General features: G+C 41.0%; 1 protein-coding gene across 1 annotated transcript in view; it reads right to left on the reverse strand.

Moving 5' to 3' along the window:
- Window positions 1-23,485, reverse strand: part of APPL2 (adaptor protein, phosphotyrosine interacting with PH domain and leucine zipper 2) — a 33,457-nt gene extending 9,972 nt beyond the window's left edge. The window contains exons 1-8 of the mRNA XM_058806007.1: window positions 23,330-23,485; window positions 18,591-18,689; window positions 7,835-7,894; window positions 7,261-7,332; window positions 5,345-5,432; window positions 3,262-3,303; window positions 3,085-3,143; window positions 1,972-2,118 (exon numbers count right to left, since the gene is read on the reverse strand). Of these exons, the coding sequence (XP_058661990.1) occupies window positions 1,972-2,118; window positions 3,085-3,143; window positions 3,262-3,303; window positions 5,345-5,432; window positions 7,261-7,332; window positions 7,835-7,894; window positions 18,591-18,689; window positions 23,330-23,383 (621 nt within the window). The 5' untranslated portion in view covers window positions 23,384-23,485. The remainder of the gene's footprint in view (window positions 1-1,971; window positions 2,119-3,084; window positions 3,144-3,261; window positions 3,304-5,344; window positions 5,433-7,260; window positions 7,333-7,834; window positions 7,895-18,590; window positions 18,690-23,329) is intronic.
- Window positions 23,486-25,314: the final 1,829 nt, after the last annotated feature.

Below are 25,314 nucleotides of genomic sequence, written 5' to 3' on the forward strand. Positions count from 1 at the left end.
ACAAGGAGCAGACTGTGGGAGTGTTAACAGTGCTCCCATTATGACTGAACTTCTGGCGGGTGATCAAACACATGGGCAAAACAGCTGCACTGCCTTTCTTGCTACTTCCCACTTTTGCAACTCTACAACCTTTCACACACAGATAAGCTGCTGGCTGCTGACAAGTACGTTTCCAAAGAACTTGTTAAATGACTCAAATAAGGGAACAGGTAGCTTCTCCCACACTAGTACTGGGCAGGGCTGGGGCTCGTGGTGTTAGGAACTGCCGTGTGCAATGCCACCCTATTGAAGGGAAATCATCCATTAGATTTTGCAGTCCAACCTGAACTACCAACTCCACGATGAAAGTCTTCAAAGTGCTGTAATAAAGTCAGTCAGGAAAGTGCAGCTATGCTTGCAGAAGCCTCCAGAGCAATTGGTTGTATCAACTACAGTTCTACCATTGGTTTTCTTCTACTGAAGGAGCTAAAAAAATAAGCTACTAGGGCCGAAGTGCACATGATGTGACAGAAGATTAATTCTCTTAGCTGGTTTTGATCAGCAGGCACACAATAAAGCAAAGCACTTGGTGTAGACTTGACCTTGTACTATCAGTCATCATTAGAGCCTACTGGCAACTGCAGGAAACATGGATACAGATAGCATGTGTGTGCAATTAATCAGGATAAACACATAAAAATCAGTGATCTACTCTGGGAAGAGATGTAAAAGCAAATGTTATAGACCACAGCCTCCCTTTACAAAGGAGAGGAAGAATGGCCTCCTAAAGAATGATTTACCTATTCTATTTCTGAAGCCTGCTTCAAGAGGAAAGAACTCTAAAATCCACTGATGATAAATGCTGGATGGCCAGTTTTCAGTCAAAATGAACCCTCTATTAGCCACTGTTTCTTCCAAAATTTCCATTTGACCTACTCATTTGTTGGAAATGTGAAACTGGAGACATATGTTTGAGTAATTAACTAAGAAAATACATATTTGTACTGAAAGGCAGTTCACAAAATTTAAGCATCAACTGGCTTCTGGTTATTCAGTCATTCCCATGACAACCTGAGACTTCCCCATATAAAGCACTGAGATAAAGCAGTTTTGCCAGATGAAGTATGGGGAAAGTTCTGTTTGGTTTCCAGTAAAGGAAATCAATGCAGTTCTTTCACTTAGGATAGCTACAGCAGAGAAGCAGTGTGATCTCCTGTGGTGGGGAATGTGACTGAATCCTCATTCACTACCTATTTTAAATGAGGCACATGGGCTGCAAAACACAGGATGATGTAGATTATGATGATCCACACTACAATCTCAAACAGAGCACCACATCCATTTTTCCTCTTTTCATAGCCCAGTTCTCATTTTCCAAACACTTTCTTTCATCAAAATCAAAGACCCTTAAAATGGGTGATAGTGAGAATCAAGTGCTGTGATAATACTGGTTTGCTGATCCCCGATATTCTGGAGGGTCAGACTGTCAGAGTTGAGAAATGCTCTATCAAATTGCTGTTAGAATAAAAACTAGAAAAAGGATTTGCCAGCCTTATGCTCAATCCTCTCTACTATTCTGTCCTTCCAGCTCTCCAGAGCATGCTCTGTTCCTCATCATGCACACTCCTCATTAGTATGCTGAACATTATGTGCCAGGAAGGGAACTGCTACATAGGAGAGTTTGTGCAGACTGGGTAAACAGTGGAAGTAAATGCTACTGCATTTAGCTCAGCTGTGAAAAGACTAACCCTAGGCTGATTTTGCATAGAAGTGTATTGGATTTTCTTTTCATTAGTGTCTTTCCTGAATATCTAAACATTCAACTATCTGCCACAAACAAAATCTGCTGATAGAATCTAGGCAAGCTGAATGCAAATTGTTTCCCCACCACCCTTGTTATAATTTGTCAGGTCTCAAAATAAATCCAGAACGACAATGCTTCACCTTTCCCAGGAACATGTCTAAGTGATACAGACACTTTGCTGTCAATACCTGTCCTCGTGTATATCCTAGCATAGGTTCCATCATAGCCACCCTCTTCCTGTACTGCAGAGCATTCAGGGCACAGTAATATTGCAAGGATGAAAGGTGCTGCTTTCTTCTTGCATTTGCCACTTCTTTTGCAACTTCTGCCTTAAGCTGAACAAAAAATTATGAAGAGGTTGACAAAGTGTTACTGTGTATATGGATGCATTTACTGATCATCTTCAAGTTATTTTTAAATCACTGTCTTTACAGAACTTCTCCAGGTTAAAATGAAGTATGAGAAACAAAGAAAGCAAATCAAAAACTCAAAGCAAGTACTTCAAGCCTTTATCTGTCATGAAACTAAAGCATTTGGGGAGCCCCTGTGACTACAAACTATGTAACTACTGCCACTAAAAATCTGGATCAGATCTCTGTGCAAGAAATTTATTTGCAGCTGAGATCACAACATAAGTCTGCAAGTGCAGAATTCAGAGGTCAGTAATTAACAGTATGCTATATCACATTGTGCTCTGTAAGGCATTTTCTTTCAAGAACCATCCTGTAGAACAGATTCACTCTCAGGACAGGGCCAGCCATACACTTTTTGACAAAGGGATGTATTTTAGAATAGCAGTCCAGGGGGCAAAGAAGGAGGAATGTAGAACAGTCCTACCAAGAGAGTTATGTGCACTGTTGAGTGGAATGACAGGCCATACAGAGTAATTAAACAGGAAGGTACATGCAAAGAAATGCAATGCTTTAGGAACAGCAGACACAAGGCTTCATAGCAGTTCACAATGAATTGTGCTCAGTGATACTGCATCACCACCTCAGCTGTACAACTCTAGGCCTATACAAAGCTATTTATAGTCACTTGGATTGCTTCTATCTGAAAAGCTCCCATGGATCTGAAAGGCTCTAGTTGAGCACAATATTTCACCACTTGCCTAACTTGGAGAAAACAGGTATGAGTGCTGAGTTGATGTTTAAAAGCTTTGTGTCTGCCTGGAAACAAAATCACAAGTATTCTTGAGCTACTGTGAATTTAAGCAATGAACTCTCCGAAGTTCACAATGAACAAGGATGCAGACAGAATGGCTGATGAAAACATTCTATTTTCCCTTTCACATTTGTTACCTTTTCATTTTCTTTCCTTTTCGGTAACCTGCTATATTTTGCCATGGACACGTCATGTTCTGTAGACAAGGAATATTATTTTTTTTTAAAAATGTGATATGTGTATGTGCACGGATTCAACATGTCTTCTTTGCTCTAGCAGCTGCACATGAATAGAAACAAAACAGCGACACATACCATTGCTAGCAAGGCCAAAGAGATCCTTCAGTGTGCTTACTTCTGGAAAAGAGAAATCAAATATTCAAAGTAAAACCAGCTGTGAACACTTTGTACAACTTAGACCATTTATGCCATATTTACTGTCCAAGTCACTCCAGCCCTTCCACAGCAGAGACGTATACATTGTGCCTGTCTTGAAAATGCTAAACCAGATCAGCTGCTAGAGGAATGAATAATTAGGGGTGGAGTGAGTTTATTTTATTGAGTAAGTTGTCACTCCAAGAAAGATGCCTTATCTGCCAGTGTCATTTGTCCAAAAAAGCACCATTTCAGTATGTTTATTCTGACTAAAGGCCCACCACTATCATGCAAGATCAGCAGTTCTGAACAACCTGACAGTGCTTATGTGATACTGGAAATTTAAGACACACGGATGTATCAAGTAAAGCCTTTTTCCTGTACATGAATCTCCCTCAGTGTGGAACATTTTTGCTAAGCTGCTCTGTGAAAATAAATCTGTATACAACACACCTGACTGCTGGTGTAATGATGCTTGCATTACAAATACTGGCCATGAGATTCTGATACAGGTAGAGAGAAGACAGACTGAACAGACAATGTAACTTCACAAGTGTCAGGCACAAGCTACTCTTAGTATCCTCACCAACATATTCTGCAACTGGCAAAAACTCTCTCAAAAAGCTACAAAGAAAGCACATTTACAAGAACAGACATTATGCAACTGTGAAAATACCAAGGGGAAATTGTAGGATGTCATCATGGTCTCTGATTATTTTTAACATCCTACTCATTAATCCGTTTCACTCCACCTTTTTTTTTCCCCCAGAATGCTTCATTATGACTCAGATGAAGAAAAGACAGAAGATTTTTCCATTTGTAACTAACTTGTATTTAGAGGTTTCTACAATATTCAATATAGATTTAACAAGATGAAAAGTAAAAACAATAACACAGTTATTCTTTCTGGCTTCCTTGTTTAATCCCTCTATGAAATTCCAATGCGGCCAGGTCTCTACCAAAAATGCTGTTCTACAAACTGAAAAAGTGGATAGAATTTAAAAAAAAAATTGACATCCAAGGAAGTTGAAGAAACTTTTGGTTTTTGTCATGCAGCAGCTGAAGCTGTGGTTGCAGGCTTCATATGTGTTTATGTGTTTTCATATCTTTTTTAATGAACAAGAGGGAAGAAACCATAAATATGGAAAAAGAATCTCTGAGGCCACATGAAAGAGGTGAGGAAATGTTTATCCCATCAACATCTTACCATCCAAATTCTCCTTTATATTTGACAGTATATGATAAACAACATATTGTTAACATAGACACCTAGATGTCCTCACAATTTCCAATCAGATCCTATAACGAACTTAAACCAGGCAATGTTTTGCTGTAGTCATTTTGTCTCACACCAAAATGATGTCTACAAGAAGGACATAAGTGGGACTGCAAAAAGTGAAATAAGTAGTGGGAAGGAAGAAGAGGGGGGAAGAAAGAAAAGAAGAGAAGAAAGAAAAGAAGAGAAGAAAAGAAATGCTGCTGCAAAAAGTCAGATTTCTGTTGCATAAGTAAGACTGCCCTTGACCTTGCATATGAGTTTTTTTCTTCTGTAATTACATAAAATGTTTGTGTTACTGCCTTGCTGTTTAAGTAATGAAATCCCAAATTTGTGAAATCAGGTAACTTGCATGGAATTACCCTTGCATGGCAAAAATTTAAAGAGGACTGATTCCTTAAAAAGGAGGGAATATACTATTCTCTGAAGTTAAAACAACATTCTTGCTTGTGCTTGTCAAACAGCCCCAAACTTCTGAAGTGGAATAAATACTGTTTGCAAGCCCAATTCACTGCTAAATTTCCCTTCTGGCAATTACAACATCAGTGACTTCAGTGAAATTACATTAGTATAAAAACACAGTGACCCAACAAAGAATAAAGCTGTGTATTTTTAAACTTGCACCATATGGCACATAAAACTTGAACTTGAACTGCTTTTGTCTGAGTAAAAGATTATGTCTCAGTTTGTGATGAAATAAACAAGAAGGAGCATATAAGGAAAATTGAAACTTAGAATAAAATTTACCTGTGAGATCTTTTTCTCGAAATTGTATTATTGGGAGAACCATTGTATCTGCAAGCTGTTTTGCCAGTTCAGAATGAAGAATATTGAGCTGAAACAGAGAATTGTTCTGAGACACAATGTACATAAAAAACCCAAACCACAGAGAACATCAAAACACACCTGCCATTTGTGTCCAGTGGATATAATGTACTTCAATACTTGAAATACACTTCTCATGATATCTAAGACAGATGGGGATGCTCTCCCTAAATGTTTCATTCCTGCCTGGTATTTCTCAAGGATCCAAGAACTTCTCAGTTCCCACATGACGGATTAGGGCAATTCACTTGACCATTAATTCTAATGCTTAACCCAACATGATTTAAACTGTAATTATCCTTTATTAACCTGTTTTAGTTAAGTCTCAATGCCATGGAGTTACAGTCCCACCACCACAACTACAGCGTCTTTCCATGAACAAGGACTAACCAGGACACAATCACAACAGGGGGCAACTGCAACGCAAGATCCCATTCAAGTATTTTACCTTGACAGCAGTTGCCCATTGTTGTTTTTGTGTTTCTAAACTTCAGCAAACAGCTGTTTTAAAGCACCCACGTGGCACCATTTAGGATGAAGGCAGGCAAGGCTCTCATGTCAACACTGGCCTGGTAGGAATATGAGATGGGAGCAGGTAGGACAGCTATCAGTCAGACTGCTAGAGCACCAGGAGGGTGCAACACCTTGCGGTGATATCCTGCCTGTTTGCTCAGTGTCCTGGATACCTCCAGGCAGCCTCATGCAGGTAAGGGTGAACTGAGGATCTCCCATGAGACAATACAATTCAATGCTGATAGAACAGACAACTAAAACAGGCACAAGGGGAAGCTAACACACAGAAAAGGAGGCCAAGGAATGGAGCATGTTCTCATGAGGGAAAATGTGAGTGACAGAACTGAGCAGCAACTTTCAGCTTTCTGCCCTCAAATGGCACCGTTCTCTTGAACCTGAGAAGGATAAACTTCTTGTTTTGATCTATTTGTAGGCACATAAGCAATTGCAAGACTTGTGATAACAAATGCTACTTTCAAGCATCCTGAGAACACACATGCAAAAAGAAAAGCCTAAGAAAAAAGTAAACCTTTAGGATTCCTCTCAATATATCCTCAGAGTTATTCATGGGCTCTAAAATTTTTAACTTACTTTTTGTCCCACAACCTTCTCTCCTCTCCCAAACAGCAGACCTCAGTACAGCCTTTTGCTTTCTTAATCAAAGTTGGAAGTAGACCAACAAGAACAGACTTTTCTGATGGCACAGCACTGCTCAAAGCAGAGAGAGTGATTTGACGAAACCTAAGCAAGAAGGACCTAGATACCAAGGCCATACTGAAATGTCACATGGGCAGGTCTAACAAAAGCATTTACAAACACTTCCAGTACTTAGCAAAAACCTCCAGGGCATGGGAGTATTCAGTGCACACAGATTCACTGTCTTCACCTCACAGTACTGCAGCCTTCCCTAAACTTCTCTGGATTCTGCATGATCTCATAGCAACTAAATTGCAACTTTACCAATTCACAGCTGCCCTGCATCCACATCTAGCAAGTTTTGGTTCAAACTGCAGTGTTTAAAACTTAGAAATGTGTCATTTTAATATGGAATTATAGAAAAGGTAGCCCTAGCCTAGATGGCACATCCTGTTTTATTCTCTAAGTTCCCCTCGGAAATTCAGCCTTGTTCTGAGGATAGAATATGGGAGGAAGCCACAGAAACAGCTCTAACCATTATGGAAGGGTGGTTTCAAATATCTTTACCCAAAATTAAACTACTCTAAATCTAGCCTTCAGTGGGAAGGCTCTGAATCAAAAGGAGAGACCCAAAGAAAAACCACTAATATTCTGTATTGTAAAAAGAGAATATCAGCAATTCAAATTACCTCATCCACAACTTTTGAAAAATAATGGAGGGTGGATATCACTTCTTCATCTCCTTTACCTAAGGCAAAATGCTGGAAATAGAAAAACACATTTGGTCGATAACTTTATTTAAAGACGAATATAAAATGCAACGCTTGTTTTACTGCAAATCTAATGAATATTTCTACAAAATGCAACAAATACTAAAAATAAATGTAAAAACAGAAGCTCATTAATATACATAATTTTACTCTGCTCTTCTTGTGTTAAATGAATTAATTTTGCACAACACTTAATTCTTATTATACTCATTTTAAACTCATAGGACTGGAACAAAATGACTTGTATCTTCATAAATTTATTAACTCGGATTTTGTATCCTTTTGGGTTTTTTCTAATCTGGTTCTTTTCTTAAGATTCTCAGAAATGACCCAACTCCCTTGAACATCCTGAGGAAATTCACAACTGCCTTCACATGATACCAAGTAAAGCAAATGCCCTGAGCACTTCCAGAAAAGTGCTGGTTTACAGTTTACAGATTTCTTCACAAGTGCTGAGGCAGAAAAAAAAATCAAAGTCACGTGCTGAACATACCTGCTTTTCATAGGCAAGGAGTTGCTTCGAAAGCTGTTGTGTGGCAAGACACATTTCATTCTACAAACAAAAATGACATGTTAATAGAAATAATGAAAGGTGCTCAGTGCTGCTGTTACCACTACTTTGTTAGGAACTTCTTGACTGAATCTGAAACTACTTACACCATCATTCAGCTAGGTGCAAACAGCTAGTCCCAAAATACCTGCACAGATGTCCTGCTTTCAGTTAAGACAGAGTTAATTTCTTCTCAGCAGCTGTTACAGTGCTGTGTTTTGGATTCAGATTAATAATAGTGCAGAAAACACACTTATGTTTTGGATTTTTGTGAAGTTGTGTTCATCCTAAGTAAAGGATTTTTTTTCCTTGTCCCACACTTGGCCAGCGAGAGGGCATGCAAAGAAACTGGGAGGAAGTACAGCTGGGCCAGACAACCCAAAAGGACCAAAGGGATACTCCACACCACAGAACATCAGGCCCAGTAAATAAACTGGGGCAAGTACCCTAAAGGGAGGCCAGTCGGGGTTCAGGAAGGGAGCTCTGGCATCAGTTAGTGGGAGGTGAACAGCTGCAATGCACATCACAGTTTTTTCCCCTTTTTATTATCGTTATCATAAGTTACCATTATTATTGTATTTTACTTTATTTTCCATTATTAAACTTCCTTTATCTCAAAATACAAGTTTTACTTTGATTCTCCTCCACATTCCACTGGAGTGAGGCAAACAGAAATGGGGTTGGGCAAGCCCCACAAATGGGGCTGGTAGAATTTCCAGCTGGGCTTAAACCATGACGACAGAGAAGCAGCAGTAAGAGGGACATGCTTCAGATCTACAGTTTAACTACTTTGAATAGAGCTAATGTTTGGGGGTTTGGTTTCAGGCTTGGGTTTCCCCCATCACAAGAATATAACAAAACTAGAACAACATCAAAGACATAGGCTGCCATACCAGCAAATGAATGTTTCATACTGGTTAATCATCTCTCCCCAAAACCTACATCAATAAAGAGAAACAGAAGGTGTGCCTCACACTGCATTCACACTCAGGGAAATGTACCAATGTAATTTCAGCACTTTAAGTGGCTACAAGAGCACAAACCAGCACATCTGTCTTTTCCTGAAAATACACACACACTTAAGATGTGCTTATGTCAGGTAAGATTTGTAGGGAAGTTGTGTAATTTTACTTGACAGCTGGAAAAACCAGACAAGCACTTGGATATGTCAATCTTTAATCAATGTATTCCTAACACTAGCGTATCAAGTGCTCTGTCCCTGATTTGTTAACAAGGACTTACAACAAGAATAAAAGAAAAAAGAGAAGGGGGTAACTGACACCCATCTTAATCCCTATCAGATCCTTCTCATCCTCAGAAAGGCAGAGAACTAGTAACTTTAAACTTAATTTTAAACCTTAAGAAACTATTCCTGTCTCCAAATATATAAGGCCATAGAGAGTTTGTAAAACTAGGAACAGATCTCTGAACTGCTTTAATAGAGCCCTTTTTACTAGGGCTGATACAGAAAACCATTAAAACTGGAACAGAATGTCGCAGACATTTTTTCACAGAAATCCTTTCTTTCAGATTTCTGCGTCTTCTGGAAGGCAGAGACCTCAGAAGAGAATGTAAACAATTGTTATCAGCTGCTGTGGAATGCAATAGGATGCACCTGATTGGCTCATGGTCCCATGTTTATAATTAAAGGCCAATCACAGGAACAAGCTGGGGACCGAGTCCCTGGACACAACTTTGTTATAGATTCTTTCTTGCTATTCTTAGCTTAGGCAAGCATCTGCAAACTTCTCTCTTTATTCTATTTAGTATAGTCATAATGTATTATATATTATATATCAATAAATCCAGCCTTCTGATCAAGAAATAAGATTCTCGTCCATCTCTCTCTCACCAGCAGCGACCCACTCAGGATGCTGTAATACAGAACTTGCGTGCTCTCTTATTGTCCCTTATCATCCTGAGCAAGCAGAGCCCAGCACAGTGAACTATCTGGGCCAGAGACCCAGAAACACCCTTTGCTTTGGCCTGCTGCCACCTATCACATACTGCATTACAGCCCAGTACTTCTGCTCCACCTCGACACACCAGGAACAGGGGTCTATAGGGCAGCAGGGCCCAACATTCAGTCAGCCTTAAAGTGTGCTCACGTGCTCAGGGGAAAAATAGAAAAAGCAAAACCAAACCAGACACAGCCTATGTACCAGCAGCTGCATATGAACACAGGACAGGAAAAGCTGAATGAGGTAATTTTGACCATCTTAAAACAGCATGATTATAACACTCCCAGGCAGGAGGAGATGGCACAGCAGAGACTTAAAAGGTATTAACACGTTGTCATCTTATTGTAGGGGTTCCATACTGCTGTCTCCATATCGCAAGTTTCGTGCCTTCTTGATATTTCTCGTGGACAGCTCCTCAGATCACTGACTCTTCTTCACAAAGCAGCCAACTGACTCCAGCTCCCCTCTCAAGGGGCCATCTCGCTCTTTTATAGCATCTTCTTCTCACTGGTTACAGCTGTGGCCTGTTAAAGTCAGGCCTGTTCCTAATCTTTGATAATTGGCCCAGCTGCAACTCCTCAGCAGTAAGATTACTTTCTTCACTATCTTTATTTTCTTATATTCTATCCCCCTACATCAACAGGAGTTCAAAGCTGAGATAATGTGGGCCCATGCTCAGGTCATGCACATCCCATGACTATTCTCACTTCACAGTGACGGAGTAGTCTTATTTCTTGTTTCAGCCCAATTAGTAATAAGCACACTTTCAGACAACAATAATGCCAATGGTTCCTCTAAGATTTGCAGGAGTTTTTACAGATTACGTAGTTTTGACAATGAAAAAGCTTTACACAAACACTTGGCATTCAAGTATTTCCCAAGCTACAGGATGGAAAAGGATGTTCTGCCTTATAATAAAAAATAAACCCTGTTAAGGGCTCAGACATGGATAGGAATGAGCCTTAATTATCTGTCCCCAAGCAGTAAGAATACCAGAGAGACTTTGCCACCTTCCAAGTGGGAGCTAGCAAGCAATGAATTTATGTCAGGGAGGACAGGACTCCCTGAAAGTATACAGAAGCCATTAAAAGGGTTTGTTTGTGTGCATGTGGGAGGAAATTGACATTACAAAAAAAAAATCAGAAGTTTGCAGACCTGGCATCTTTTTCATAAACACAATCTCAAAGACAGTCTTTTTGCACTTCCTACCCAGCTCTAAGTCCTCATACAGCAACTGTAATGCCACCTGTAAGTGGTACAGCTGGATCAGGGTGAGAGAAATCTTTTGAAATAAACCAAGTATCAGAAACATGCCTCTTTTTGCCATTTGTTTCAATTTACTTATTCCTGCAAAGTCTGCAGTTTTGTGATCTGCTCTGAATCTGGAAAAGACATGCTTCTGGCCTAAATTTGCTAATACTAAAAGAAGCTTCAGAATAATGGGCTGATACAAACAAACAAAATCCCCAACCCCAAAAAACCCTGGCCAAAGACATCCTGTTCTTTTGTGTTCACCATCCACAAAGCCTACCAGTTTGGTTTTTAGACTCAATCCTCAATTTCCTCACTTAATATTCAAAGGGCATCACTACTCATCTGTGTGGGGCAGTTTGAAGATGGGCAGTGTAAAGAGGTGTGTGGAATAAGCATCTTCCAGGGATCCCCACTCCCCAGAAGTGATCTCCAGTATGTGACAGGATAATGGGAGAACACAGAAACTCTGAGGATTTCAAAGGGGTGTAAACGAACAACACCTTACCAAGTACACAACCAGTGACAACAGTTAATTACAGACCCCAAGCAGCCATCCGTAGCCTACTACTCCAGATACAGAACAAACTGAGAGGTGTGCCTGACACAAAACTTACTCTGGGATTTTAGGCTGATCTGGGAACAACAGTTCACAATCCACTGCTCACAACCCACTGCTGCCAGCTGGTCACATTTTTCATTTATTGGCTCAGTTCTTTGTGTCAGAGCACCACAAACTTGTTACTCAATCCCTACCCATGTGGAAAAATTAATCTTGGGTCCTTCATCCTCCCTCCTAACACCTGCCAGACTTAGTTCCCATTAGAGGTATAAAATCATTCATTGTATCATTTGGGGGAAAAAACCCAAACAAAAATCAAAACAAAACAGGCACATGCCCAAAAACTGTAAACAAATCAAATTAAGCTAGCAAGCTGAAACACACTTCACTGCACAAGGAACAAGAAGCAAGCAAAATGCTCTGCTGACCTAGTGGTAATACTGCATTGCTAAGCACACTAATCTGGGAAAGTTTAGTTTAATCCTCCTCCCGTTTCTTCCTAATCAGCCTTTTCCCCTCCCCCTACCCTGCTGCCATTCAGTTTCAAGACTTAGAAGTTATTTGCATTGCTTCAGTTGATAGATCCACTAAATCCAGGCAAATTATTTTAACAGGTTTTAATCTATTTCCAAGGCATTTTCCCATGGATACAGCAACATTGATTTCCTTTGTCCTGAAGTGGCTGCAATGCAATACATCACTGCAAAAGAAAAACTACAATACCTTCCTGATTCCACGTCTCCTCCATATTATCTTGACATTTCAGAATTCATCCCACATTTATGGAGTAGGACAGCTATCAATGAGATGATATATCATGCAAAAACTCAAAAAAAAAAAAGTCCTGAACAGAAATTGAAGCCTTCTAAAATGAAGGGAAACATAACTAGTACTGAGCCTTGCAAATAAATTCATTTGCACTAGATCGTTTTGCTTAACAGGTAAGACATCTCTGCAGCATTAATGTAAAAAAAGCATAGCAGAAGGAATAAAAAAACATACATAAATAAGTATAATTAAATCAGTAGTGATTACAGATGTGCTGACTTTTTTTTCCACTTTTCTCTAAACCTGGCTTGCATGATAGCCCTACGAATAAATTTCTCTAAGTCCAGTTCAAATGGATAAGGTAACAAAAGCAGGTCTTGATTCTAGCATTAATCTACCAGAAACGAAAAACAGCTAGTATAAAAAATATTGTTTAATTTTCAAGTTACTTCAATACCTGACCCAGCCTTCAAATAAGTCAGTGGGAAAAAACAAAGTCTGTCTTACTTTCTAAGCTAGTGCCCAGAGTAAAGACATCAGGTTGATTCCACCTTCTTCATTATCACTTGTATTCACTAAGCTGTTCATATCATCAGAAGACATTGATTTTTCTCTAACTTCTGTAATAAAATATCCATGCCATTTACAATTTCCCAGTGAAGCAGTCCATCAATTTTTAGGATCTCTGTATTTTTCCAAAATAAACTCTGAGGACTAATCTGTTGAAATCCAAAGATATTTCTCTAAGCAGTTGTCTAACAGACAACAGATTTGAGGGCATGTAAAAGATAAAGTCGACCTATAAATTAACTTCCAAAGACACAGAACTATTCCAGCACATCCAGTTCCAAGAAGCTTTCTGCAAAGCAACTTTCCTATTACAGCTACAGTTGGCATTTTTAAAACTACAAGTAATGTAACACAGAACTGCCAAAGGCTGCTTCATATAAACAAGCACATTTATCCATGCACTCTGTATGTCCAGAATAACACATAATAAATTTTGGCTTACATCTGGAAAAACTTAATGCCTCATCAAAGAGAAAGAAGATCCAGGTATGTGATTTAAGTGGAAAACCCAGGAGGTAGTTCCAGCCTGTCCACCCCTTCAGAACCAGGCAACACATTTACCTTCAAAATCAGGCACCACACAGAAAGAACTGGGTCTTGATACAACAGTTTTACACAGCTCCCTTTACATATGCTTACCTTCCTACAAAACAGAATTAGCCAGCAATCTAGCAAATGGCACAGACCCACAGGCTTAGGTTTGCATATTAAATGGCTTGGAAACATGAACCCAGGGCTGCAGAAGCTAAGCATCACCAGGGTGCTCAGGCTGTGCAGCATTTTACAAGATCAGGCTAACATATGGCTTGCCCTTGTGGTGATTCACAGCATGGCATCCTATCCTAACAAATGGGAACAGTTCAGCAAAGAATCATCCAGTAGCTCCAAGGAACAGAAGCAACCAGTCAAAGCTCTGCTGAAAAACACCAAAAGCAGCTACAGGATGGTTAGTTCAGTACAGAAAGAATCTCTTCTGTCAAAACAATTACTATCAGCAGAATATCTATACATTCATGCTGCCTCAGATCCCCAGATTCTCCTTGGCACAATGTTAACCTGCTTCCAGGCATGGTGACAACTCTGACTTTATAGGCAGCACTAAACCCAACTCCCATGCCTTTGTAATGGCATTACAAATAACTGTAATATTATTAAATATGTTAGTTCTCATGTAGTAATCTTCTGCTTATCTCTGTCAGCAATATATGGTGAATAAGCCTCAGGAAGGTAAGAGGTATGATGCAAACTTGCAAGTATGGAATAATAACGCACACAGTATTTCACAGAAGTCAGTGATGACAATTGTCGTTTATTGCAAATGTTTGTCCTATTCTAACACTCTGTTGAAGCTTCTCTATGTCAAAATAGAAGTTTATAAAATGCTAACTTAATTTTTATTCCATCAAAACGTTTTAGGAAAAAAAAAGGTCTTATAATTTGAAAAGCCAACACAAATGTTCCCTTAGACATGAAAAGAAAACCATTAAAAGAAAAGCTGTATCAGTGCTTACTTGCTAACTAAACAAGAACTCTCAGCACTTGGGGTTAGCTATGCAACATAATCAATATGAAAGTCCACACAAAGTCTAAAGAGCCTGACACCCAACTACTGAGTTACAGCCTCCTGAAGGCAATACACAGGAAAATCAAACAAGCAGCACTGTTGAAAAATGCAGACATGAGGAATCATGAATTTGCAGAGAGAAGTAACATTTATAAAGCACTACTTTAAAAATAGCTTGACAGATTCAAGCTGTCCTGACACCCATAACATGGTACCTATAAACCAAGACTGTTCCATAATTGTCAAAAGTTTCTGTAAGAGTCTGGATGTAAAAAGGCAGTGAGCTACAGCAGTTGTTGCTGCTTTGCCCGTGTGCCTCTGGAATCACAAGACAACTGCTCACAGAGATGCTGAACAAGATCATGCTTCACAATTCCCATGCTGTTCCCTCTCCAGATATATTGATAAATACAACATTTGTTTCTTTGTACTCCTCTTCTGACATCATTGCCCCTGTATCTAGACAGGTCTAGTCAGGACTCATGAGATGAAATACCTCAACAATGACAAAATAATGCATCTTACTCTCCTCTCACCTGCTCAACTATTTATCTCTTCTAATAGTCAGCAGACATGCGAGAGTCTCCTAAGTTTCCTAAAGGCATTTTGCTTCAAGTGAAGATTCCCTGCTCAGCCATTTCTAGAGCATGATGGAGAACCAGAAATGACAGCAAAGCTCTGAAAACAATTTACTATGACAGTGGTCAGGAAGGTAAACTGGGCACACTTTGCTCATACACTATTGCAAGAACCTCAGCATTGTAAATTCAGCAAATTAAATTTTCTAACAGTCCTTGCTTGCTGCTGCATTATAATATTGCTCGGGTAATAAAATATCCAGACTGACAAACACAACATTCACAGAAATCAGCAGAATGCCAGATGCAACATCAGGGCTTGCACACAAGAAGGAAGCACTACAAGAATAAACTCTGTAAGGAAGATCTCCTGTATAAGACAACTACTGCAGTAACTATTCCAGAGTACTACAGCACAGCTGGGAGATGTACAGAAGGAAGTATGTACTCACACAGGTGTGGTTTATTTGACGAATATAAAAATGCTTCACTGTATTTAATCACATTGGTTTGCCAGATCAACAAGCCCTACTGCTCCAGTGCTAATTTTGGGTTCTGTGACTTCTCCTTAATCAGGGCATCAGGGCAACCTCACTCCCCTAGTGCCACTTTTGGGTCCTGTGACTTAATCAGGGCATTGCACACTGCATCTATCTTGTAGCATCACAGCTTCTTTTGCACTAAAGAGTTACCACCTGATCCCATGTGGTGTGGGTGCCCAGGAGGTGAGAGCACTGTCCTCATCCTGCAGGGCAACCAGAGGCTTGTAAAGCACTGAGGGCCTTGCACCCAAGGTAATCTGCTATCCATACACCACCCAGCTGCGGCCCAGGCAGCAGAGCCACTGCTACACAGGATGTTGCACATCCCCCCTCACACTCTTTTTAAAGTCCTGCTTGAACACACGTAAGTCTGAAAAGATGTTTAAAAGGATTCCTATTTTCCTAAATGTTTTTTTTTTACAATTTCTTTTTCACACTCCTTTCAAATGCACTGATCAAAGTGCTTGAAGCAGTTTGAGCTGTCACTTTACAAATTTAGTGTGGCTCTCCACACAGAGCAGTGTTTTGACACAGCTAGAGACAGCATGCAGTTGGTACTAATTGCTACTCCCCTGAGACTCTGCACTGAATCTCTTGAGAGCCATTAATTATTGTTATTTGATCACAAGCTACGGTGGCTTGAATAACATGAAAATCAGAGTTTTCATCAGAAGAAACGCCAAATTTCTACTAAGCTAGTCCAAAAAAATGTTGAGAACATGGTTAAAACATCTGGGAAATGTTAAAGTTCAGAAAAAACTATGGAAGAAAACAAAATTAACATTTTTTTTAACTGTCATAAGTGTTTTGAGGGGGCATAAACCCAGAATTTTCAGTACTGGATACTAGTACAATCCACTGATGCTTTGTCTGACTCCCTTGACTGTGATCCCAGTCATTTTATGGCCATTGCTTTAAAGTAGATCAGTAACTGTAATTCCTACCTTACAGACATGGAAATCAGAGCAGGAGACGACAATGACTTTGCAAAGAGAAAATTTGACTTTGCAGAGTCAAAATTTAAGTCATGAAAATAAAAAGGCAAATTCAGAAAGTGGCTTCTCAATACTCAGCTTTTACAGGGGCGGTAACATCTCTTAATATGCTGCTATTGAGGCCCAGATAACATATCAACAAAAGTGCTTTTTCTCTCAAGTTGTGATTAGGCAGACAAGAAATACCACATACATTTTTCTTAACTGTCAATAACTAACTTTATGTTTAGTAGGCAATTCAGCATTACCCTTCTATTTCTACATCTCAAAACTGCATCAAACTCCAAAGACCTATTTTAAAGAATCAGATTTTATATCAAATAGTCACAAGTGACTGAATAGTTACATCATACTAAAGTTCATCTTACATCTGTTCAGGAAAGAAGTGGTGAAAAAGTGCTGGAAAAATGAAGTAGACTCAGTAGTACTGCAAAATAGTGATGGGTAAATGTACTGAGACAATGAGAAGAAAAAGGAAATGCAATTGTGGTGAAACAGAAATGGAAAAGGCTAAAAACCAAGATGAAAAGAAGAGGCAAAGAAAAGCAGAAAAAGCGCTTTTTTTTTTCTTGAATCACATAGAGCAACCACTTCCTAAAATGCCAGCCTAAAATGTCATCAGCAGTGGAAAGGGACATGAAGCCCTCAGGGGGGACATTAGGAATCAGATTTATCTCTTGATTCCCTTCTTCATCCATTTAATCCTACCCAGTCTTTGCTGTCAGATTCCTACCACACAACATGCCCACACTCTTTGTTACTCTGAAAGCACAGTGACTCTACCAAAATGCCTATCCCCGACTTTTAGTGATGATTCCATGCCACCGCTCAAGCCCTTGGCCATGCCCTGCATAATTTCCTGCGTACCTAAGCTGTGCTACAAACCTATGGCTGCTCTGCATTTGCACAACATCCAGGACGTGGAGACTGTGAAGCTCTCCAAAGCTGGATCCTCCAGGTGCAGGCAGCCAGATCCTGGGCAAATTGTTCTTCCAGGTCAAACTATTGGTCATCCAAAGAGCAATCCCATCAAATGGACATAAGTCTTGCTTATAGCAAGACTTACAGCTGAGCTGATTTCTAATAATGTAGAGATCAGGCACTCCTCAGAGAAATTCAAAATACCCCATAGCTCTTAATTTCTCAGTGGGCTCTGATTTACTGGTTTAAGAACAGAAAAGTTGTTTCTAGTGAACTCAGGAATTTAACCTATGTAAATACTTGCAAAACTTCCATGAGACACTGCGTATGTCTTTAAAGACCCAGATATGGAATTTTGAAACACCTAATTTTATGCCCATGGGAATCAGCTTCACTGAAAATCACTCAGATTTACATTTTCCAAAGCACTGCATGCAATTTCTCTTACACGTTTTACTTTCAAAGGGATTTAGTCATTTAGGTCATGTAAACACTCTAGAAAATGTTATTTTTTCTGCTCCTGCTCATTTCTTTCACAACTACTCTAGGCACTTGGCTTTAGTATGACCCAAAGTGCACATCTGCTCTGTAATCAATGGACATGAGCAGTTCCCTCCATGAGGTGAGTCACAACATCAAAGTTAGGTGCCTAAAGTCAGTGTGCAGACCTGGGAATTGTGTCTGCATTTTGGCAAGCAATTTTGCCAAGGCTGGCCTCCCAATGTACCATAAGGTAAGGACACAGCACAGTTGCACTCTGACTGATTGTTTGCAGACAAAATAAAGAACTTTTTTTTTTTAAATGAATACTACTTTTCTGAGCATCAAGGCAGGAAGAGGTTGAGCTATCAGATGAAAAACACCCACAACTCCTCTTAAACCGCATAAGAAACATGTACTTAGCAACTCTAATGTAAATAACAGCATCATAATAGCAATTTATCTTCTACTCCAGATAGAACAAAAGAAATACAAATGAAAAATTACCTGGGCACCATAGACTCGTTGCATTGCCTGAAGCAACTGGTTTGTGTATTCTGTAAGGGTTCCTGCATCTTCTTCAAAGACACTGAGCAAAGAACGAGTCTTCAATAAAAGAAAAAAAAAGCAAAGCTTTCAGTCTTAAGCAGAAATATTAAAAAGAATCAAACAACTACAAAGAGATGGTAGTAAAAAGTAAAAAACAATCAGAAATATGCCCTTGACTTGCATGATTCTGTTTATTCAGAATCTCTAAACATGTGGAAATAGGTTCTTTTATTATGGATGTTAAACTGAGGCACAAGGATGCAAACTAATAAAATGCTAGAGCCACATCACAACTCCCAGGCTCTTGCTCCTACTAACAGTCCTTCCAATAGTCCATAATCAGGGATGTAAAAAATCCTGGATATCTTCCTGACGACAGTAATTCAAACCCTGTTAAGGACTGGGGGTCAAACACCACTGCTTGCTCATTTTACTTCTCCAGTGTCAGACTGCATTGAAAGCACCCCTTTCCACTGAGATAATTTACACTCTGTTATTCACTCCCCACTGTCCTGAGCAACTCTTAAGGGGCCCTGGCCAAAGCAAGCTGATGTGACTGGACCAAACAACTGAGTGTTCATCTCCAAGAGGCACACAAGGATACACCCACTCAGAGATACCCTGCACTTTCTTCACTCTACTAATTCATCCTAGCCAGCAAGCAGGAAGGGGAAGGAAGAACTTGTTATCTTAAAAGACAGAAATTCCCTTGGTTTGTTCAGGCAGAATTGTCAGGAATAAAGAATTATGTTGCTGACACAGCTCCCAAGATAGGATAAAAAAATATTTCAGAATAATGCTGGGCTCTAAAATTTGCTAGATCTTCACAATAATTAAAGAGGAAAGACTGTCTCTTTAACAAACTCATGATCCATACTTAGTCTTAGCTTTGATAAATCCAATCTTCTAGAACTGGAAATGTCTCTCCATCTGTACAGCTAAGCCCTATGATATTAATGAGCTTCATCTGCTTACATGAGGGGCACACATAAACTCCAATACTTTCATAAACATGTCAGTCCTGTAAAAGAGCAAGGCCTTTATTTATCCCCCTCTTACAGGAATCTCTAATGTACCTGATTAAAATTTGGGAAATTTGTTTTCAAAGTTTTAAGATAATCCACTGCTTTGACAGAAGGCACGTGCATTTTCCAAGGCATTTTTTCTTCTCTGCAAAACTCTCTGCCCAGACTTTCTTCATCCTGGAAAACTCAACACCAGCATGCTTCAAGAATTCTGGCCTATGATTAACTATGATTTCATCTCTGCTGAGAAGTATCCAAGTGAGAAACTAGTGCTGGTCAGTGGTTAAAATACATGACCTGGGAGTCAGTCTTTGGGTTCTTTTCAGAACCTTCTTCCTATGAGCAGCTTTAAAAGCTCTCAACAGTTCACTTGGCTGATGTGCTGAGCTGCTACAACAACCCCTACCTGAGAGATGCTGGCAGTTTGGGAAGCTAGTTTGAGATCCTAGCATGTAAGGGAATATGCATTACAAAGTATTGTTCTCAAATTAAATGAACATAAAAACCAGAGAATGGAGAGAAGTCCAAGTCAATGAAATTTATACCAGGAACCCAAATGTTTAAAGCACCTTTGTACAGAACTTCCCTGTAAGGACAGTGGCACGATTTTGAGTGTCTTCCACATTAACATATTATTTCAGTAACTGCAAACATATTGATTTTTAAAAATATCTGGTTTCAAAGGTTTTATCTTCAATGATGTAAAGCAAAATAATGTCAACAAACTATTTTGTATCTATGCAGTACTCAATTTGTGTTACAATGGTACCTGGTTTGTGTTACAATGGCACATAAAAAGTACAGGGTACAAAGATGGTTAAAAAATAAAACTGGGAAAAGCAAAAATTATAAAACTTGACACAATGTTTATCAAGCCAAATCTGAAGCCAAAATTCAAAGGTTGTAAAGAAATTGCCTGAAGTAGGCTACAAATCACACACTTCTGCCTGCTGGAAAAGGTTCCCAAAAACAGGAATGTCAGCTGCATTTGTAAATTTTACTGAATTTTTGCAGATTCAGATTTTTCCTTTGTCTAAATACGGTTTGAGGTAGAACAGCTCCAGGAACCAACTTCTGAAAGTCCTGGCCTCTGTTATTACCACATTGTTCAAAAATAATAAAATGAGAAATTATTCAGACAGTCTGGAAGTTATTCTTGGAAACTTTTACATTTAAGAATATCACATGAAATCACTGTAACAAAATACCAGCATGTACGTATTTTCTTTCTTGCTGTATTGACAAATATTGGAATAGAAGCTAATTCTGCTGAAATAAACCAGTAATCCAAATATTAAGCTAACATTTAGGAGGCTCCATTATTCACAACATTGTCTCAACTTCTGCAAGGACAGGAAAAAAAATTTCTAGTTTCATGTAAGTACTTCCCTTGATTTTAGCATGACTGCTTTTGTAGCCAAACATGTCAAAATTAAGACACTTCTTATGGCTTGTTTCAGCCAGTGTCTGGAGACAAATCAAGACAAAAGTACTGTACTGATGGGGAGAGATAAATCAAGTTCCAGAAATCTGATGAAGAAATAACTTTGCCTAATTCTCCTCGGTCTTGCATGTAAATCACATACTTTGCACAGATTATGAGAAGTGAGGTTATATCCTCATTTCGCCATCCCTTTGCACTACTGTAACTGCAGAGAGCAGGAGAGAATCAGGCTCCTTCTTGAGGAAGTAACTGATCCTATAAAATGCTATGCTGCTTATTTCTGTGGAACAGAGATTAACTTTTTGCCTTGATTTTGTGAATCTAAAGCTCTCCCCAGTGAAAAAAGTAATAAAAATATAAAAGATTGAAAAAACCCGCTTCTTCTTCCTTGCATGACAATAATATATTTTAGCAACACTGGGACATTATAAAAATTAAACATCACCCCCTCTAAAAGCTGTAGAGCTTGAAGAAAAACCAATGACCAAATCAGGATAAAACATCCTGGCAATACCCAGGTTTATGCATTGCCTGGTATTCCAGTGATTGCAAAGGAGACGTTGACAGCCTTCATTTCAGGACACAGGAAAAATGATGACCTCCAAATTCCGTTCATAGCATTGTTCAGCTGCTTTCAGTCAGCGTTATATTTTTTATCATTGAGGGAAGTGTTGACTGAAGAGGTAAATTAGTTCATTTCTTCTGCATGTCAATTTCTTCAGCTTTAGGACACAGTGGGTAGTTTAACACTAAAAATGTTACTAACTACCCATAATGAATCTGGTACATTCTGGTAAACTGTGGAACATGGAAAAGCTCAGGCTGGTAAGGAACTCTGTAGGTCACCTTGTCCAAACCTCTGCTCCAAGCAGGGCTGACTTTGGTGTAACATCACATTACTCAACACTTCTTCCAGCCCAGAGTTTAAAATTCCTAAGGATGATTACAAATATGCCACATCAAACAGATGATGAAATCCTTCCTACTAGAATGAGATTTTATGAAATTACCAAAAAACCACGATAAAATGAGACAATTAAGACCCAAAGCTCACTAAGTCCTGACAAGTGCATTTCCAATCTTTCCTCCAAAATGTCTCATGACAGACTCTGTAACACCTTGCAGCAATCTGCTCTACAGCTTACCTTATCATTCCTCCTCCTGATCCATCAGCACGCGACTTAGGATTACAACACAGGCTTACCTGGGAGCTGCACCCATACTGATCCACCCTGCCCTCATTTGTTTATTCCCTGCTTCACCAACTACTTTTGTATCTCGTTCCACACCATGCTTTGTCCCCAAAACACCTTCCACATCCCCCAGCGAAATTTCCATTCTTTCCCCTTCCTGTTACTTCTCTCTTCCACTCAACCAGCCCCTGAACACATCAAGACACGGCATGTTCTTCTCGGGGGGGCTTCCACAGTGGCAGGGGTGCCCTGTGCAGCTGCGGCACATCGCGGCTCCCGGCGGCGGGGCACGGGACGCTGGGGCCAAAGGAGGAATATCCTCCCCTGCCCGCACTCGGGAAGGAAAGGGAAGGGCAGCGACCGCCTCTCTTCGTTCCTCACACCGCTTCAAAGGAGGTTATCTTCGGTGGTATCCGCCTCACTTATCCTCAAGGAAGCTCCTATATGGGAACTGCGGCCCTTGAGGATCAGGCACGCTGGTGGTGACACTCCTCCAGCCTATTTTGCCACCGGGGCAAGGTGACTCACTGCGCACAGGTGTCGTTTTCCCTTCGGGGGAAGCCAGCGCACCGAGCCCACCTGTCCTTCCCCGACACATCTCGGTGTTCTAGGCCACCTTTATAGCCATCAAGCGCACCACCCAGACAGGACGGTACGAGGAAAAAGCCACAGCAGTTTTACTAAGGGCGGTGAGGAGAACGGGCGCAGTGTCCCCCGCGCTGGGGGACGCCGAGGAGCAGATTCTGCCTGCTTTTCCCCCGACGAACGCCCCGCAGGACACCAGACTTCCCCCGCGGCCGCACGGCTGCCGCCCGCGCGTCTCAGCGCATCCCCGCTCCCCGACGGCTCCGACCGCCGAGCTCGCCCCGACCAATTCCTGGCCCGCCGCGCTACCCCCCCGCACCGCCCTCGGCACCCCTCTCCCCGGCTCTCGCCTGCTCTCAGCCCACCCCGGTCCGGCCAGACCCGCCGGCACCGAGCACTCAGGTGCGTCACACCGACGGACGGACGGGCTGTCCCGGCAGCGGCCGCTACCTGCGGGCTGTCCTGCAGAGCCTCTTCCAGGAGGAGCTTGTCGACGGCGGGCATGTTGGCGCTGCAGCGCGGCGGAGCCCTGGCAGGAGTGGGGTGCGCAGCGCAGGCACGCCCCGGCGGCGGGGCTTGGCTGCGTGCGTCCGTCCGTCTGTCCGTCCCTCCCTCCCTCTCTCCCTCCCTCCCTCCCTCTCTCCCTCCCTCCCTCTCTCCCTCTCTCTCTCTCTCTCCCTCTCCGTCCCGTCCCCGCGGAGGCAGCCGCGGCACTCTGCAGGCACTGAGCACGCCCGGACGACTCCGCTGGCGGGGCCAGGGCCGCTCACTCCGCCCAGTTCCCGTCCGGCGAAGGAAGCGAGTCACGGGGAGGGCCGGTGGGGGGAGGCGTCCTGCCGCCCTCAGCTCTGCGGGCCGCGGCACGGAGGGCGCCGATGGAGGGCGGCTCGGGGCGGCCTCCCGCAGCTCCGTGGCGAGAGGAGGGACGCAGCAGCGGCCCCGGATGCCCCCTCAGCTGAGAGAGGCTGTGAGGGCGCGTGGGTGTGATAAAAACTAGGGGAAGATCAGCTCCTCCAGGCTGAGCTCGTGGGGCTTGGGGACTCCCAGCTGTTGGTGAGCCCTTGGCTGTGCTCTCCTCAGGTGCGCGGCAGGGACACTTCTGGCATCACACAGCCGCTTGCTTATCAGTGACCCTCCTTTGTGGCATCTGCGTTTGTTCTTGTGCATGGACAATTCTGCAAGTGAAACTGTGGGACCTTGTGCTCGAGACAGGCAAATCCCAGCACAGCCATAGCCCATATCACCATAACCCCATAACACTTGGGGGTTGGAAGGGATGCATTTTGAGTTACTAATCCTTCACGTACTGAGCTATGTTTTTATGAGTCTTGATGCTGTCTTAATTGTGTTGGATAACTTCAGCGTTTAGACATTAATTTGGATGCTTAGTTAAAAAATATTAATATTTGCAAAGTAACCACAGCTTGATATTTATTTATGTACATGCCTTTGAAGGGTGTCCATAGCTTTTAGGTGTCTTAGATTCTCCAAAAGTCCAGGGTTACGGATCTTGCAGGGAAGTTGCTCCATTTCTTGTCAGCTGTAGCTTTTGTTGCTCCAGTGTGGCTTTAGATAAAAATGGAGATACTCAAATCCAGAATCTCATTTAAGGAAAAAAAAAAAAAAAAAAACAAACAAAATACAAAACCCCCAAAATAACAACAACAACATCAAAACCAACAAACAAAACAAAACCCAAACAACAAAAAACCCACTTCTGAAGACTTCAGGAAGAATCCTGCCAATTAAACAATATGCAAACAACCATAATGGCTGTAAGATAATACCATCTTTGAAGAAATTTCACAATCTTCAGATAACTCATATTGCTGGCCTCTATTAAAAGAAGAAAATTCTAAAAAATGCAGCTTGTGTGGTAAAAGAACTCCAAACATTAATATTGACCAGCTTTTTTGCATCTAAATCCCAGTGGATTTTTCCACTTCTGTTGTTCTTAAGCAATAGGAAACATTTTATATGACAAGGTGATTGCTAATAAAGATTGAGGGTGTTTTTCCCTAATTAAAAGACTTTTTGCAGATTGGCTAGATGATTATTTGCTTAATTATGTATGAGAAAGACCAGTGAACCCTGCAATTTCGGCTACAGTATTTCTGTGTGTCTGACATTGATTGGTATTGCTTCTGAAGCTTGTGACGGGACCTTTAACCCAATGTGCCAAGCCATAACAGTGGGACTGCTCCACCAGTCCTGAAGCTGGACTCCCTGTTCCAGGCCTTTGAGTAAGAAGAGAGGTCTCACATTCAGTTCTTTTTCCTGCCTGAATAAAGACACTGAACCATAATAAAAATCTCTAGCTAATACCAAAAATACCATGGATGACAGTAAGTATTTACACAAAGAGAAAATAAAAATAGATACATATTTATCATAATAATGTTTCAGAGAACTTTAGAGTGGTGAAAAGAGGCCAG

Source organism: Ammospiza caudacuta, chromosome 5 (genome assembly GCF_027887145.1).
Source record: "Ammospiza caudacuta isolate bAmmCau1 chromosome 5, bAmmCau1.pri, whole genome shotgun sequence".
NCBI classification, from domain to species: domain Eukaryota; kingdom Metazoa; phylum Chordata; class Aves; order Passeriformes; family Passerellidae; genus Ammospiza; species Ammospiza caudacuta.